The sequence below is a fragment of the Pristiophorus japonicus genome, chromosome 15 (assembly GCF_044704955.1).
Source record: "Pristiophorus japonicus isolate sPriJap1 chromosome 15, sPriJap1.hap1, whole genome shotgun sequence".
NCBI lineage: Eukaryota > Metazoa > Chordata > Chondrichthyes > Pristiophoridae > Pristiophorus > Pristiophorus japonicus.
The window spans coordinates 178,940,773-178,959,701 of NC_091991.1; the positions used below are offsets into that span (position 1 = coordinate 178,940,773).

General features: G+C 45.9%; 1 protein-coding gene across 1 annotated transcript in view; it reads left to right on the forward strand.

Moving 5' to 3' along the window:
* grid2ipb (glutamate receptor, ionotropic, delta 2 (Grid2) interacting protein, b) overlaps positions 1-18,929 on the forward strand; it is a 126,461-nt gene that overhangs the window by 59,559 nt on the left and 47,973 nt on the right. Inside the window, exons 8-9 of the mRNA XM_070901393.1 lie at positions 1,124-1,278; positions 3,807-3,917. Of these exons, the coding sequence (XP_070757494.1) occupies positions 1,124-1,278; positions 3,807-3,917 (266 nt within the window). The remainder of the gene's footprint in view (positions 1-1,123; positions 1,279-3,806; positions 3,918-18,929) is intronic.

Genomic DNA, 18,929 nt, shown 5'->3' on the forward strand with positions numbered 1-18,929 from the left:
GTTTTTTGGGGGAGGGCAGCTTCGATAAGCCCTTGTGACCCATAGCTGCTCTCTTTTTCTTATATTATGTTATTCTGACCTGTGTTTTCAAGTCAAGTCATTTTTTGAGTCAAGATAGTCGTCTCAATACTGTTTTCTTTGGGAAAAACAGATTCACTAAAATACTTTCTAGTCTAGCATTCTAAATTGTAAGTTTTGCAGTTCATGTAACTATGTAAGGATTAGGCTTTGCCATCCCCTCATTTTATCAACTTGTCAGTATTTGTCCTCATAACGCCATCAGAATGACAACACATTATTTGCTGTTGGGTTATTCATATGTGTGTCAAACAAACCATTTTTAATAGTTTTTTTTAATGTCATTAAATTTTGATATTATTCACAACTTTGCCACAGCTAAAGCCAAGAAGAAACCAGAGAATTTTTTGTTTGATATCGCAGTTTAAGCAAGGAAGAAACCAATCTCTGCTTGAACTGTGTGCTGTTTTTTTTAATGTACATAGCTTTGATTTTTGTAATGTGTTTGCCACAGTCAAGGCCCGGAACCTACCAGTCTTTGTTTGAAAATATGTATTTTGATAGCACAGTTTAAAGCCAGGAAGAAACCATTCTCCGTTTGAATTGTATGCCCTTTTTTAATGTCCATAGCTTTGATTTTTGTTAGTTAAATTTGGATAAATATACAATTATATTTGTTTGACTTTATGAATTGTATGCAATATATAGGTCCTTCCCTCCGATTGGCCTTAGGCCCCTCACAGCCTTAATCCAGCCCTGACTCTGGGGCCTGTACAGAGATCAGCTCCCACACTGTGGGGCTGAATTTCCAGGGGCCTGTCCCAATGTCCTGCTGTAAGACCTGAAGCAATGGTGTCATGGTCTGAAAGCGCCGATTCACACCGTTTCTTCGGGAGTTCCACCGATCTCTTGCCAAAGTTACGGCAGCAGATCGGGAGCACTTCCCGGTGGGAAATTGGGACCCAGATTTTTTTTTCCCACTGAAATTCCCATTGTGTTGTTGTGTTCTGTGCCTCTGCAGAAAAACCCAAAGACAAAGCTGTCTGTCTGAGCTTCAGCTGTGTGGCACGCGCTCTGGATTGAATCTCTGCTTGTGCCCCCACAGGAATATCGATACTCTGATCGTTGACATCTACCCAGTGCTAGACACGCCAGCCAAGCAGGTGATCTGGCAGTTCATCTATCAGCTGCTGACATGTGAGGAGCAGGAACATTGTCACCAGAAGATTGCCAGATTCCTGGGATACAAGGCAGCCGCAGGTGAGAGGTGCTGATTGGAAAAGGTGAGCGAGCAAGGCTGTCAGAGGAGTGTGACCTGCGGAATCCGAGAAAGGAATGATTGAGCATGACCTTCATGGGATTAGAAAGAGACAGGAGCCTTTTGTGTTGCTGGCAGCACTGCATTAAATAACTGTCAAAAATATCAACCCACACAGCTCGATCTGGACTTCTCAACATTTCACCAACTCACAGTTCAAAGCCCTCTAGTATAAGCTCTTGCAGTGTAATGGAATACTTTGCAAAGGAGAAGTTCTATATAACTGAATGCAGTGATTCATTCTGTGTCATGCTGACCGATCCCTGTGATTTCTCACTGACTGATCCCTGTGATTTCTCACTGACTGATTCCTGTGATTTCTCACTGACTGATTCCTGTGATTTCTCACTGGCCGATCCCACACTCACACACTGAGCGATCCCTGTGATTTCTCACTGACTGATTCCTGTGATTCTCACTGACTCCTGTGATTTCTCACTGGCCGATCCCACACTCACACACTGAGCGATCCCTGTGATTTCTCACTCACACATGGAGCGATCCCTGTGACCGATCCCACAATCAACGGATCAGATTAAAGCTCTGTAGTCCTGCCACATCCAATCATGAATGGTGGTGGACCATCAAACAATTGACGGGAGGAGGAGGCTCCATGAATATCCCCATCCTCAATCATGGTGGAGCCCAGCACATGAGTGCAAAAGCCAAGGCTGAAGCGTTTGCAACCATCTTCAGCCAGAAGTGTCGAGTGATCCATATCTGCCTCCTCCTGAGGTCCCCACCATCACTGAAGCCAATCTTCAGAAAATTTGATTGACTGAGCGCACTGGATACAGCAAAGGCAATGGTCCCCGACAGCATCCCGGCTGTGGTGCTGAAGATATGCTCCAGAACTAGTCGCGCCTCTAGTGAAGCTGTTCCAGTACAGCAACAACACTGGCATCTACCCGATAATATGGAAAACTGCCCAGGTATGTCCTGTTCACAAAAAGCAGGAAAAATCCATTCCGGCCAATTACCGCCTCATCAGTCTACTCTCAATCATCAGCAAAGTGATGGAAGGTGTCATCGATAGTGCTATCAAGTAGTATTTGCTCACCAATAACCTGCTCACCGATGCCCAGTTTAGGTTCTGCCTGGACCACTCGGCTCCAGATCTCATTGCAGCCTTGGTCCAAACATGGACAAAAGAGCTGAATTCCAGAGGTGAGATGAGAGTAACTGCCCTTGACATCAAGGCAGCATTTAACCGAGTGTGGCATCAAGGAACCCTAGTAAAACTGAAGTCAATGGGAATCAGGGGGAAAACTCTCCACTGGCTGAAGTAATACCTCACACAAAGGAAGATGGCTGTGGTTGTTGGAGGTCAATCATCACAGCCCCAGGACATCTCTGCAGGAGTTTCTCAGGGCAGTTGCTGATGACTGCACAGTGTTCAGTGCCATTTGCAACTCCTCAGATAATGGAGCAGTCCATGCCCCATGCAGCAAGACCTGAACGACATTCAGGCTTGGTCTGATAAGTGGCAAGTAACATTCACGTCATACAGTGCCAGGCAATGACTATCTCCAACAAGCGAGAGTCTAACCACCGCCCCTTGACATTCAATGGCATTACCATCGCCAAATCCCCCATCATCAACATCCTGGGAGTCATCATTGGCCAGAAACTTAACTGGACTAGCCACATAAATACTATAGCAACAAGAGAGGGTCAGAGGCTGGGTATTCTGCAGCAAGTGTCTTACCTTCTGGCTTCCCACCATCTAAAGGCACAAGTCAGGAGTGTGATGGAATAGTCTCCACTTGCCTGGATGAATGCAACTCCAACAACACTCGAGAAACTCAACACCATCCAGGACAAAGCAGCCCGCTTGATTGACACCCCATCCACCACCTTCAACATTCACTCTCCCCACCACCGGCGTACTGTGGCTGCAGTGTGTACCATCTATAAGACGCACTGCAGCAACTCGCCAAGGCTTTTTCACAGCACCTCCCAAACCCGCGATCTCTACCCCCTAGAAGAACAAGGGCAGCAGGCCCATGGGAACACCACCACCTCCACGTTCTCCTCCAAGTCACATATCATCCTGACTTGAAAGTATATCACCATTCCTTCATTATCGCTGGGTCAAAATCCTGCAACTCCCTCCTTAAAAGCACTGTGGGAGCACTTTCATCACATGGACAGAAGCAATTCAAGAAAGTGGCTCACCACCACCTTCTCAAGGGCAATTGGGGATGGGCAATAAATGCCAGCCTCGCCAGTGACACCACATCCCATGGACAAATTAAAAAAAAAAAATCCTACACTGACCCATCCCTGTGATTTTTCAAACTGACCAATCCCAGTGCCGCGATTTGTTCGCACAGTGCCATCTATGTTATCTTGTTTTATTTCTGATTGAAATGATGGTTTGTTTTTGATTTATGCAGTCAGTGTTTAAAATGCAGCAATTTTATTGCTCCCAGCTCGTGACCACTTTTGATCCTCTCTCTACCTGCAGAGTCCGGAGAAGGTGAGCTGATATCTGAAGGGCCTCGTCGTAACTCTGTCAGAACCTCATCTGTCTATCACGGCAGCGTGCGTGTTCGTGCTTCAAACGATGCCACAACAGGTATGGGTGTTTTATGGCCATGTTTTAGTGGAGGATACTTGGTGATCCAGTACAGGCCATGATTTGGTCAGAAGTACCTGTTCTTGATCATTGTCCAGTGACCCTTACTGGAAAGTATTTGTACAGACATTGGGTGAGGACAGAATCAGGCTCGGTTGTGATTGCTCCTGTAGTTGAATTTCCTAGTGGCACTCATTGTCCTGACTCATACATAAAAGATATGGCTGAGGTACAGGGTGAGTGAGCATGAACTGTATCTGAGCAAGAATAAACACCTTCAGGAAAGGAGAGCTAAAGGGAAAAATACTTTGATTAAATTATGATTAAACTAATAATACATGTAGCAATCAGGGGCTGTGATGGAAAGCTGGTCCATAGTTGCAGGATGAGTATGTCTGAGTCATGTGTTTAATGGATAGAGGTCATTCTATTCAGCAGCTCAATGTTTCAGTTGTCTCAATCAACTTCTTTTGCTATCTAATATAATAACCCCTCCCTCCAGCATCATCAGATGTATCATCGCTGGGTTCAAGGTCTGATCTGCTCACTGTGCGTGGGACGATTCAATTTAATTTCCTTGTACACAATCTATAAATTCTATTTACCATATTCTAAAAAAATCTAGGCTGACACTCCAGTGCAATGCTGAGGGAGTGCTGCACTGTTGGAAGTGCCGTTTTTCAGATGAGGTGTTAAACTGAGGTCCCGTCTGCTCTCTCAAGTGGATGTCAAAGATCCCATGGCACTATTTCAAAGAAAAGCAGGGAGTTACCCCCGGTGTCCTGGGGCCAATATTTATCCCTCAATCAACATCACTAAAATAGATTATCTAGTCATTATCACATGGCTGTTTGTGGGAGCTTACTGTGCGCAAATTGGCTGCTGCATTTCCCACATTACAACAGTGATTACATTCCAAAAGTACTTCATTGGCTGTAAAGCGCTTTGAGACGTTCGGTGGTCGTGAAGGGCGCTATATAAATCCAAATCTTTTTTTTTCTTTTTAATCAGGTAGACACTTGGGAGTATGACATTACAGAAACATGGCTGAAAGAGGGGCAGGTTTGGCAGATCAGTATTCCTGGCTACAGGATTTTTAGACAAGATAGAGAGGGGATAAAAAGGCGGGGTGGGGTTGCGGTACTGATTACAGAAACTATTACAGTGGTGAGGGGGGATGATATGTTAGAGGGATCATCAAATGAGGCCATATGGGTCGAATTGAAAAATAAAAAAGGGGCAATAACACTGCTGGGCGTGTATTATAGACCCCCAAACAATGGGAGGGAGATAGAGGAGCAAATATGCAGGCAAATTGCTGTGAAGTCCAAAAACCAGAGGGTAGTAATAGGGGATTTTAACTATCCAAATATTGATTGGGACAAATTTAGTGTGAAGGGTATAGAGGGTGCGGAATTCTTGAAATGCATTCAAGAGAACTTTTTTAGTCAGTATGTAGCAAGCCCAACACGAGAGGAGCTGGTCTTGGATTTAGTTTTGGGGAATGAAACTAGGCAGGTTGAAGGGTATTAGTGGGAGAGCACTTGGGTGCCAGTGACCATAATTCAGTCAGATTCAAGTTGGTTATGGATAAACATAAGAACATAAGAATTAGGAACAGGAGTCGGCCATCTAGCCCCTTGAGCCTGCTCCGCCATACAACAAGATCATGGCTGATCTGGCCGTGGACTCAGCTCCACTTACCCACCCTCTCCCTGTAATCCTTAATTCCCTTATTGGTTAAAAATCTATCTATCTGTGACTTGAATACATTCAATGAGCTAGCCTCAACTGCTTCCTTGGGCAGAAAATTCCACAGATTCACAACCCTCTGGGAGAAGAAATTCCTTCTCAACTCGGTTTTAAATTGGCTCCCCCGTATTTTGAGGCTGTGCCCCCTAGTTCTAGTCTCCCCGACCAGTGGAAACAACCTCTCTGCCTCTATCTTGTCTATCCCTTTCATTATTTTAAATATTTCTATAAGATCCCCCCTCATCCTTCTGAACTCCAACGAGTAAAGATCCAGTCTACTCAATCTATCATCATAAGGTAACCCCCTCATCTCCGGAATCAGCCTAGTGAATCGTCTCTGTACCCCCTCCAAAGCTAGTATATCCTTCCTTAAGTAAGGTGACCAAAACTGCACGCAGTACTCCAGGTGCGGCCTCACCAATACCCTATACAGTTGCAGCAGGACCTCCCTGCTTTTGTACTCCATCCCTTTCGCAATGAAGGCCAACATTCCATTCGCCTTCCTGATTACCTGCTGCACCTGCAAACTAACTTTTTGGGATTCATGCACAAGGACCCCCAGGTCCCTCTGCACCACAGCATGTTGTAATTTCTCCCCATTCAAATAATATTCCCTTTTACTATTTTTTTTCCAAGGTGGATGACCTCACACTTTCCGACATAAGGACAAGAATAGGCCTGGAATAAAAGTTCCGAATTGGGGAAAAGCTAACTTTGCTAAGTTAAGGAGTGATTTGATCACAGTGACTGGAAACAGCTACTTGTGGGTAAATCAGTGTCGGAACAGTGAGAGGCATTCAAGGGGGAGATCCGGAAGGCTCAGGCCAAACATGTGCCTTTAAAGAAAAAGGCTGGGAAAAATAATTCTAGAGCCCCCTGGATGTCTAGGGACTTACAGGGAGGATTAAGGAAAAAAGGGATGCTTATGTCATATACCAACGGCTAAATACTTTAGAATCTTTAGAGGAATATAGAGTAAGAGGGTAACTAAAAAAAGGGTAGGGCCTATTAGAGACCATGAGTGTAATCTTTGTGAGGAGGCGGAAGATGTTGGTAGGGTTCTTAACGAATACTTTGCATCTGTTTTCACAAAGGAAAGGGGTAATGCAGATACTGCTATCGAGGAGGAGTGTGATATTCTGGATGAAATAAATATAGTGAGAGAGGAAGTATTAAGGGGTTTAGCAGCTTTGAAAGTAGATAAGTCCCCAGGCCCGGATGAAATGCATCCCAGGCTGTTGAGCGAAGTAAAAGAGGAAATAGCAGAGGCCTTGACCATCATTTTCCAGACCTCTTTGGATCTGGGCATGGAGCCGGAGGATTGGAGGACTGCTAATGTAGTACCCTTGTTTAAGAAGGGAGAAAGGGATAGGCCGAGTAATTACTAGCCTGTTAGCTTAACTCAGTGGTTGGAAAAAATCCTGAAAGACAGGATAAATCTGCATTTGGAAAGGCAAGGATTAATTAAGCACAGTCAGCACGGATTTGTTAAGGGAAGATCGTGTTTGACTATCCTGATTTAATTTTTTGAGGAGATAACCAAGAGGATCGATGAGGGTAGTACATACGATATAGTGTATATGGACTTTAGCAAAGCTTTCGATAAGGTCTCACATGGTAGACTGGCCATGAAGGTTAAAGCCCATGGGATACAGGGCAAAGTGGCAAATTGGATCCAAAATTGGCTTGAAGGTAGGAAGCAAAGGGTAATGATTGATGGATGTTTTGTGACTGGAAGGATGTTTCCAGTGGGGTTCCGCAGAGCTCAGTACTGGGTCCCTTGCTTTTTGTGGTTTATATCAACGATTTAGATTTGATTATAGGGAGTATGATTAAGAAGTTTGCAGACAACACTAAAATTGTCTGTGTGGTTGATAATGAAGAGGAAAATCATGGGCTGCAGGAGGATATCAATCGACTGGTCAGGTGGGCAGAGCAGTGGCAAATGGAATTTAATTCGGAGAAGTGTGAGATGGTGCACTTTGGGAGGGCTAATAAGGAAAGGGTATAAACATTAACCGGTAGGCCATTTAATAGTATAGATGAACAAAGGGACCTTGGAGTGCTTATCCACAGATCCCTGAAAGTAGCAGGCCAGGTGGATAAAGTGGTTAAGAAGGCATACGGAATGCTTGCCTTTATTGGCCGAGGCATGGAATATAAGAGCAGGGAGGTTATGCTTAAATTGTATAATACTTTGGTTAGGCCACAGCTGGAGTACTGCGTGCCGTTCTGGTCACTGTATTATAGGAAGGACGTGATTGCACTAGAGAGGGTGCAGAGGAGATTTACTAGGATGCTGCCTGGAATGGAGAATCTTCGTTTTGAGGACAGATTGGATAGGCTGGGTTTGTTCTCATTGGAACAGAGGAGGTTGAGAGGAAACCTCATTGAGGTGTACAAAATATTGAGGGGCTGGACATAGTGGATAGTAAGGGTCTATTTCCATTGATGGAGGGATCTGTTATGAGGGGGCATAGTTTTAAGGTGGTTGGTGGAAGGTTTAGAGGGAATTTGATGGAGGAGCTTCTGAGGGTTGTGGGGATCTGGAACTCGCTGCCTGGAAGAGTGGTGGATGCAGAAATCGTCACCACTTTTAAGAGATGGTTGGATGGGCACTTAAAGTGCCGTAACCTGCAGGGTTACGGACCTAGAGCTGGTAATTGGGATTAGACTGGATGACCTTTTGTTGGACGGCGCAGATATAATGGTAAGTACTGCAGGGAATAAAATAAGGCTAGGGTGATCTCCTGGACTAGTTTTGATCACCTGGTTGGGTAGGAGAGGAATCTTCCCAGACTTTTTCTCCCTAAATTGGCCTGGGTTTTTATCTGGTTTTTGCCTCTCCCAGGCAATCACATGGCTCCGGTTGGGGTGGAGTGTAGAATGTTTCAGTATAAGGGGTGTCGCAGTTGTGTGAGGCGGACTGGTTGGGCTGGTGCTCTTTGCCTTTCCGGCATTGTTCATAGATTTATATGTAACTTTTAGGGCTGCTGACCGAGGGCTGTGTGACAACCGGCGTGGACACGATGGGCCGAAATGGCCTCCTGCGCTCTAAATTTCTATGTTTCTCTGTTTCCATCTGCTGATTGTCTGCTTCCAACCATCAATCTGGCCTCTTCTGAAGATGACATCAACTGGGTGGGAGCCCGAGTGCTCATATATAGAGCAGCCTTGAAATTCCTGGGTGTGGGGAGGAAGCAGGTGCACCAACTGCGCTCCTGCGGGGCCATAAATGTCAGATTTACGCATAGAGTCCCGGCAGAATTTCCCTTCCGTTTTCGGTTGTGCAGAAGCACCCGTCTCTGCAGCCACACGCAGTTAGTACGGCATAACGTTACCATCTTGGGAACGTGCTAGACTTGGGCACCAGTTAGAGGAACGGTATGGCATCTCCCCGCACGTCTTGTTCAGGTTACATACCCAGTAAAGAATGGTTGAGCTTCAAATATCCAGGAGTTTCCAATCGGTGAGGGAAACAGAACAAAGGTAGCCATTGCCGACACCAGCTTTAATCATTAAACTTCACAAGGTGAGATGTTATTTAGTGCGAAAGAAAGAAAGACTTGCTTTTATATAAAGCTTTTCACAACCTCCGGACATAGAAACACAGAAAATAGGTGCAGGAGTAGGCCATTCGGCCCTTCGAGCCTGCACCGCCATGCAATAAGATCATGACTGATCATTCAACCTCAGTACCCCTTTCCTGCTTTCTCTCCATACCCCTTGATCCCTTTGGCCGTAAGGGCCATATCTAACTCCCTTTTGAATATATCTAACGAACTGGTCTGAACAACTTTCTGCAGTAGAGAATTCCACAGGTTAACCACTCTCTGAGTGAAGACGTTTCTCCTCATCTCGGTCCTAAATGGCTTACCCTTTATTCTTAGACTGTGACCCCTGGTTCTGGAACTCCTCAGCAACGGGAACATTCTTACTGCCTCTAACCTGTCCAATCCCGTCAGAATTTTAGATGTTTCTATGAGATCCCCTCTCATTCTTCTAAACTTCAGTGCATACAAGCCCAGTTGATCCAGTCTCTCCTCATATGTCAGTCCTGGCATCCTGGGAATAAGTCTGGTGAACCTTCGCTGTACTCCCTCAATAGCAAGAATGTCCTTCCTCAGATTAGGAGACCAAAACTGAACACAATATTCTAGGTGTGGCCTCACCAAGGCTCTGTACAACTGCAGTAAGACCTCCCTGCTCCTATACTCAAATCCTCTCGCTATGAAGGCCAATATGACATTTGCCTTCTTCACCGCCTGCTGTACCTGCATGCCAACCTTCAATGACTGATGTACCATGACACCCAGGTCTCGTTGCACCTCCCCTTTTCCTAATCTGTCACCATTCAGATAATATTCTCTCTTCCTGTTTTTGCCCCCAAAGTGAATAACCTCACATTTATCCACATTATACTGCATCTGCCATGCATTTGCCCACTCACCTAACCTGTCCAAGTCACCCTGCAGCCTCTTAGCTCACACCGCCACCCAGCTTAGTGTCATCTGCAAACTTGGAGATATTACATTCAATTCCTTCGTCTAAATCATTGATGTATATTGTAAATAGCTGGGGTCCCAGCACTGAACCCTGCGGCACCCCACTGGTCACTGCCTGCCATTCTGAAAAGGACCCGTTTATTTTGACTCTCTGCTTCCTGTCTGCCAATCAGTTCTCTATCCACGTTAGTACATTACCCCCAATACCATATGCTTTAATTTTGCACACCAATCTCTTGTGTGGGACCTTTTCAAAAGCCTTTTGAAAGTCCAAATACACCACATCCACTGGGTCTCCCTTGTCCACTCTACTAGTTACATCCTCAAAAAATTCTAGAAGATTTGTCAAGCATGATTTCCCTTTCATAAATCCATGCTGACTTGGACCGATCTGTCACTGATTTCCAAACGCGCTGCTATTTCATCTTTAATAATTGATTCCAACATTTTCCCCACCACCGATGTCAGGCTAACCAGTCCATAATTCCCTGTTTTCTCTCTCCTTTTTTAAAAAGTGGTGTTACATTAGCTACCCTCCAGTCCATAGGAACTGATTCAGAATCAATAGAATGTTGGAAAATGATGACCAATGCATCCACTATTTCTAGGGCTACTTCCTTAAGTACTCTGGGATGCAGCCTATCAGGCCCTGGGGATTTATCGGCCTTCAATCCCATCAATTTCCCTAACACAATTTCCTGACTAATAAGGATTTCCTTCAGTTCCTCCTTTTCGCTCGACCCTCAAACCCCTAGTATTTCCGGAAGGTTATTTATGTCTTCCTTAGTGAAGACAGATCCAAAGTATTTGTTCAATTGGTCTGCCATTTCTTTGTTCCCCATTATAAATGTGAGGAGTATTCGTAATAAGGTGGATGAATTATTCCAAAGCTCTTTCCAGCTACTGGAGTACTTTTGAAGTACAGTCACTGTTGCAATGTAGCAACCAATTTGCACACAGCAAGCTCCCAAAAACAAAAATGTGATAATGACCAGATAATCTGTTTGTGATAGTGGTCGATGGAGAAATATTGGCCTGGGCACTGGCGAGAATTCGCCTGCACATCTTCGAATACTGCCATGGGATCCGAGAGGACAGAGGGGGCCTCGGTTTAACATCTCATCTGAAAGACGGCACCATCCGCATAATGTCAATTAGAAAAACATCATTTGTCAGTGTACATTAATTACTTCTCCAAAGCTATTTAAGCTTAAATAAAAGGTACCACAAAGGTATGAAGGCAGAGTTGGCTAAAGTGGACTGGGAAAATAGATTAAAGTGTGGGACAGTTGATGAGCAGTGACAGACATTTAAGGAGATATTTCATAACTTGCAACAAAAATATATCCCAATGGGAAGGAAAGACTGTAAGAGAAGGGATAACCATTCGTGGCTAACTAAAGAAATAAGGGATGGTATCAAATTGAAAACAAGGGCATACGATGTGGCCAAGACTAGTGGGAGGCCAGAGGATTGGGAAATTTTTAAAAGCCAGCAGAGAACGACTACAAAAAATGATAGCGAGGGAAGATAGATTATGAAAGTAAACTAACAACAAATATAAAACAGATAGTAAGAGTTTCTACAGGTACATAAAAAGGAAAAGAGTGGCTAAAGTAAATGTTGGTCCCCTGGAGGAATGAGACTGGAGAATTAATAATGCAGAACAGGGAAATGGCAGAGACGTTGAACAAATATTTTGTATCGGTCTTCATGGTAGAAGACAATAAAAACATCCCAATAGTGGATAATCAAGGGGCTATAGGGAGGGAGGAACTTAATACAATCACTATCAGTAAAGAAGTAGTACTCGGTAAAATAATGGGACTAAAGGTGGACAGGTCCCCTGGACCTGATGGCTTACGTCCTAGGTTCTTAAAAGAAGTGGCTGCAGGCATAGTGGATGCATTGGTTGTAATCTACCAAAATTCCCTGGATTCTGGGGCGGTCCCAGCAGATTGGAAAACCGCAAATGTAACGCCTCTATTTAAAAAAAGATGCAGACAAAGAGTAGGAAACTATAGACCGGTTAGCCTAACATCTGTCGTCAGGAAAATGCTGGAGTCCATTATTAAGGAAGCAGTAACGGAACATTTGGAAAAGTATAATTCAATCAAACAGAGTCAGCATGGTTTTATGAAAGGGAAATCATGTTTGAAAAATTTGCTGGAGTTCTTTGAGGATGTAACGAGCAGGGTGGATAAGGGGGAACCAGTGGATGTGGTGGATTTGGATTTCCAGAAGGCATTCGATAAGGTGCCACAGAAAAGGTTACTGCACAAGATAAAAGCTCACGGGGTTGTGGGTAATATATTAGCATGGATAGAGGATTGGCTAACTAGCAGAAAACTGAGTTGGGATAAATGGGTCATTTTCCGGTTGGCAAACAGTAACTAGTGGGGTGCCGCAGGGATCGGTACTGGGGCCTCAACTATTTACAATCTATATTAATGACTTGGATGAAGGGACCGAGTGTAATGTAGCCAAGTTTGCTGATGATACAAAGATAGGTGGGAAAGCAAATTGTTAAGAGGACACAAAAAATCTGCAAAGGATATAGACAGGCTAAGGGAGGCAAACATTTGGCAGATGGAGTATAATGTGGGAAAATGTGAGGTTATCCACTTTGGCAGAAAAAAATAGAAAAGCAAATTTATAATTTAAATGGAGAAAAATTGCAAAGTACTGCCGTACAGAGAGACCTGGGGGTCCTTGTGCATGAAACACAAAGTGAATATGCAGGTACAGCAAATAGGCAGGAAGGCAAATGGAATGTTGGCCTTTATTGCAAGGGGGATAGAGTATAAAAGCAGAGAAGTCCTGCTACAAGTGTACAGGATATTGGTGAGGCCACAGGTCCAGGGGACCTGTCCACCTTTAGTCCCATTATTTTACCGAGTACTACTTCTTTACTGATAGTGATTGTATTAAGTTCCTCCCTCCCTATAGCCCCTTGATTATCGACTATTGGGATGTTTTTAGTGTCTTCTACCGTGAAGACCGATGCAAAATATTTGTTCAACGTCTCTGCCATTTCCCTGTTCTGCATTATTAATTCTCCAGTCTCATTCCTCCAGGGGACCAACATTTACTTTAGCCACTCTTTTCCTTTTTATGTACCTGTATAAACTCTTACTATCTGTTTTATATTTGTTGTTAGTTTACTTTCATAATCTATCTTCCCTCGCTATCATTTTTTGTAGTCGTTCTCTGCTGGCTTTTAAAAATTTCCCAATCCTCTGGCCTCCCACTAGTCTTGGCCTCAGTTTTGGTCCAGTTTTGGTCTCCGTATTTAAGGAAGGATCTACTTGAATTGGAGGCTGTTCAGAGAAGGTTCACTAGGTTGATTCTGGAGATGAGGGGGGTTGACTTATGAAGATAGGTTGGGCGACGTAAAAGAGGAAATAGCAGAGGCCTTGACCATCATTTTCCAGTCCTCTTTAGATTTGGGCATGGTGCCGGAGAACTGGAAAATGTGGTACCCTTGTTTAAGAAGGGAGAAAGGGACAGGCTGAGTAATTACAGGTCTGTCAGCCTAACCTCAGTGGTGGGAAAATTATTGGAAAAAGTCCTGAAAGACAGGATAGATCTACATTTAGAAAGACAAGGATTAATTAGGGACAGTCAGCACAAATTTGCTAAGGGAAGATCGCATTTGACTAACGCGATTGAATTTTTCGAGGAGGTAACCAGGAGGGTCGATGAAGGTAGTGCGTACTGTTGTGTATGGAGAAAGAGTCAGACTGAACATTGTGAGCTCAAAAGTGTGACCGTAATCTTTTATTGCAGGTCTCCAAAGTGCCTCTCCAACCTGTGAAGCCTCCTTAAATACCTGTGCTCCCAGGGGATTATGGGATCCCTTGGGACTCCAGTGGATGAGCCCTCTGGTGGCTATACAGAGTAAATACAAGACAACATATACAACAACACTCCCCGCCAAAGTCAATAGTGTAACTATTTACAACGTGAGTCAATCTGGGTCCCTTCTTGCCCTGGTTGATCGTCTCGGTGCAAAAGCTGGTGTTGTTGAATCATTTGTTGTGCGTTTAAACAGGGCCGAGGTGACATGTTTGATCCCATTGCGGGTCATGAATTCTTTAAATTCAGCACTGGTGAAACATGGCCCGTTGTCACTGACCAGTATGTCAGGCAGGCCGTGGGTGGCAAACATGGCCCTCAGGCTTTCAATGGTGGCAGTGACTGTGCTTCCCGACATTATTTCACATTCAATCCATTTTGAAAAAGCATCCACCACCACCAGGAACATTTTACCGAGAAACGGGCCCGCATAGTCGACATGGATCCTCGACCATGGTCTGGAGGGCCAGGACCACAAACTTAATGGTGCCTCTCTGGGCACGTTGCTCAACTGAGCACACACGCTGCATTGCTGTACACAGGACTCTAAGTCAGAGTCGATACCGGGCCACCACACGTGGGATCTGGCTATCGCTTTCATCATTACTATACCCGGGTGTGTGCTGTGGAGATCCGAGATGAATGTCTCCCTGCCCTTTTTGGGTAGCACTACGTGGTTACCCCACAACAGGCAGTCTGCCTGAATGGACAGCTCGTCCTTTCGCCGCTGTAACGGCTTGATTAGCTCTTGTATTTCAACGGGGATGCTGGCCCAGCTCCCATGCAGTACACAGTTTTTTACTAGGGACAGCAGAGGATCTTGGCTGGTCCAAGTCCTAATCTGGCGGGCCGTGACAGGTGATTTATCATTTTCAAACACTTCCACGACCATCAACAAGTCTGCAGGCTGCGCCACCATCAACAAGTTTGCAGGCTGCGCCATTTCCACCCCCGTGGTGGGCAATGGTAGCCGACTGAGAGCATCCGCACAGTTCTCGGTGCCTGGCCTGTGGCGGATGGTATAGTTATACGCTGATAGCACGAGTGCCCACCTTTGTATGCGGGTTGAGGCATTAGTATTTATCCCCTTGTTTTCAGCGAACAGGGATATGAGGGGCTTGTGATCGGTTTCCAGCTCAAATTTGAGGCCAAACAGGTACTGATGCATTTTCTTTACCCAGAACACACACGCTAATGCTTCTTTCTCAATCATGCTGTAGGCCCTCTCGGCCTTAGACAAGCTTCTGGAGGCATAGGCGACAGGTTGCAACTTCCCCGCAATGTTAGCTTGTTGTAATACACACCGACTCCGTATGACGGTGCATCACATGCTAGCACAAGTCTTTTACACGGGTTATACAATACAAGCAGCTTGTTGGAGCATAAAATGTTTCTGGCTTTCTCAAAAGCAATTACCTGTTTTTTTTCCCATACCCAGTTCTCACCTTTACGCAATAACACGTGTAGGGGCTCTAAAAGGGTGCTTAACCCCGGTAGGAAGTTACCAAAATAGTTGAGGAGTGCCAGGAATGACCGCAGCTCCGTGACGTTCTGCGGCCTGGGCGCGTTCCTGATAGCCTCTGTCTTGGCGTCTATGGGCCAAATGCCGTCTGCCGCGATCTTTCTCCCCAAAAACTCCACTTCTGTTGCCATGACGCATTTCGACCTCTTCAGCCGCAGCCCTACGCGATCCAGTCGCTGGAGGACCTACTCCAGGTTTTGTAGGAACTCGACGGTATCCCGACCTGTGACCAATATGTCGTCCTGAAAAACCACCGTGCGTGGTACCGACTTGAATAGCCTCTCCATGTTTCTCTGGAAGATCGCTGCAGCCGACCGAATTCCAAACGGGCATCTGTTGTAGATGAACAGTCCCTTGTGCGTGTTGATGCACGTGAGGCCCTTTGAAGACTCCTCCAGCTCATGCGTCATGTAGGCCGAAGTCAGGTCGAGCTTGGTGAATGTCTTGCCTCCTGCCAGTATCGCAAATAGGTCGTCTGCCTTAGGTAGCGGGTATTGGTCCTGTAGTGAGAAACAATTAATAGTTACTTTATAATCGCCGCAAATCCTGATCGTGCCATCACTTTTGAGTACTGGAACAATTGGGCTGGCCCACTCGCTGAATTCCACTGGGGAGATGATGCCCTCGCGTTGCAGCCTGTCCAGCTCGATTTCCACTTTCTCCCTCATCATGTGAGGTACCGCTCGCGCCTTGTGGTGAATGGGTCGTGCCTCTGGGATCAAGTGGATCCACACCTTCACCCTGGAAAAGTTTCCAATGTCTGGCTCAAAAAGGGAAGGAAATTTGTTAAGAACCTGGGTACATGAGGCCTCATCGACATGTGATAGTGCTCGGATGTCATCCCAGTTCCAGTGGACTTTGCCCAGCCAGCTCCTTCCAAGCAATGTGGGGCCATCGCCCGGGACAATCCAGAGTGGCAGTTCGTGCACCGTGCCCTCGTAGGTGACCTTGACCATGGCGCTGCCCAGGACAGTGATAAGCTCTTTAGTGTATGTTCTCTGTTTCGTGTGGATGGGGCTCAGGGCTGGTCTGAATGCCTTGTTGCACCACAGTCTCTCAAACATCTTTTTACTCATGATGGATTAGCTAGCGCCAGTGTCCAGTTCCATGGCTACGGGTAAGCCATTCAATTTTACATTTAGCATTATAGGTGGACATTTCGTCGAAAATGTGTGCACCCCGTGTACTTCAGTATCTGCCTCCTCTCTCTGAGGCTCGAAATTGCTTTGATCCACCATGGACCGATCTTCCTCTGCCACGTGGTGGTTAGCAGGTTTTGCAGAGCTTGCAACTCGTCTGCAAGCTCGTTGGAGGTGCCCCATTGTTCCACAGCTCTTGCAACCATACCCTTTGAAGCGGCATGAATAGGCTGAATGGAAGCCTCCACAACACCAACAAGGTGTGAATTGCCTTGCTTTCATCCTTTGTGCGGTCTCTGAGCCATCTGGGTCACCTGAGGCCTGCTGGCAGTTGCAGACTCGTAGTTAAGATGCTCCCAAACCAGTGTACACAGCTCTTTATACGACTTATCTGTGGGTTTCACCGGAGCCAGAAGATTCTTCATGAAGCTGTAGGTTGGTGCCCCGCAGACTGTGAGGAGGACCGCTCTCCTTTTTGCAGCGTTTCCTTCTCCGTCCAGCTCATTGGCTACAAAGTACTGGTCTAGCCATTCAACATAGACTTCCCAGTCCTCACCCTCCGAGAACTTCTCCAGGATACCCACAGTTTGCTGCATCTTTGCGTTGGATTCGTATACTCGTCGCCAGTTATTGTGTTCCTAACACAGATGAGAATGCACACAGGGAGTTTAAAGTAACAGTGACCTCAGTCTTTATTAAGATACTCCAGAGTGAGGAACAGGCCTTAGGGGCCGGCTTTTGTACAGTGCTCCCAAGGGATGCTTGGATTCAGGGGATGCGCTCCCTGGTGGCGGAACATGGGAGTGCATGCTTTACAGATACACAACAGTATTTATCCCTTTACTCTCGGAAAACAGGGATATAAATGGCTTATGGTCAGTTTCCAATTCGAATTTTAGCCTAAACAGGTATTGATGCATTTTCGTTACCCCATAGACACACGCTAATGCTTCTTTTTCAATCGTTACTGTAGGTTCTCTCAGCCTTAGAAAGACTCCTGAATGCATAAGCAACCAGTTGCAGTTTCCCGAAATCATTAGCTTGTTGCAATACACACCCGACGCCATATGACAACATATCACATGCTAGTACCAAACGCTTACATGGATCATACAATACAAGCAATTTGTTTGAGCATAACAATTTTCTCGCTTTTACAAAGGCATTTTCTTGGCTTTTGCCCCAAACCCATTCGCCCCCTTTTCATAGTAAGACATGCAGTGGTTCTAGCAGTGTGCTGAGACCCGGTAAGAAGTTACCAAAGTAGTTCAAGAGTGCCAGAAACGACCGCAGCTCCGTTACGTTCTGTGGCCTTGGTGCATTTTCGATTGTCTCAGTCTTCGCGTTGGTGGGCCTGATGCTGTCCGCCGCAATCCTCCTTCCCAAGAACTCCACTTCACGCGCCAGGAAAACGCACTTCGAGCATTTTAACCTGAGCCCCATGCGGGGCCTGAGTCAACTAAGAACCTCCTCTGGGTTCTGCAGGCACTCGACTGTGTTCCGACCTGTGACCAAGATGTCGTCCTGGAAGACCATGGTGTGCGGGACCGACTTCAGTATACTTTCCATGTTTCTCTGGAATATCGCCGCCGCTAATCGGATTTCAAACGGGCATCTGTTATAAACAAAAAGACCCTTGTGCGTGTTGATGGTGGTAGAGCCTTCGATGATTCCTCCAGTTCCTGTGTCATGTAGGCTGAAGTCAGATCCAGCTTCGTGAACGTCTTTCCTCCCGCCAGCGTTGCAAAGAGGTTGTCGGCCTTTGGTAGTGGGTATTGGTCCTGCAGGGAGAAACGACTGATAGTTACTTTGTAATTGCCACAGATTCTGGCGGTGCCGTCTCCCTTGAGAACTGTGACAATAGGACTGGCCCACTCGCTGAAATCGATCGGTGAAATGATGTCCTCTCTTTGCAGCCGGTCTAGCTCGATCTCTACCCTTTCTTTTATCATGTACAGTACTGCTCTCGCCTTGTGATGGATGGGTCACGCCCCCGGAATTAGGTGGATCTGCACTTTTGCTCCTTGGAATTTCCCGATGCCTGGTTCGAACAGCGAAGGAAATTTGTTTAAGACCTGGGCACACGAAGTGTCGTCAGCGGGCGATAGCGCTCGGACGTCGTCCCAGTTCCAGTGTATCTTTCCCAGCCAGCTCCTGCCGAGCAGCGTGGGACCATCGCCCGTAACACCCAGAGTGGTAGCTTGTGCACCGCTCCATCGTAGGAGACCTTTACGGT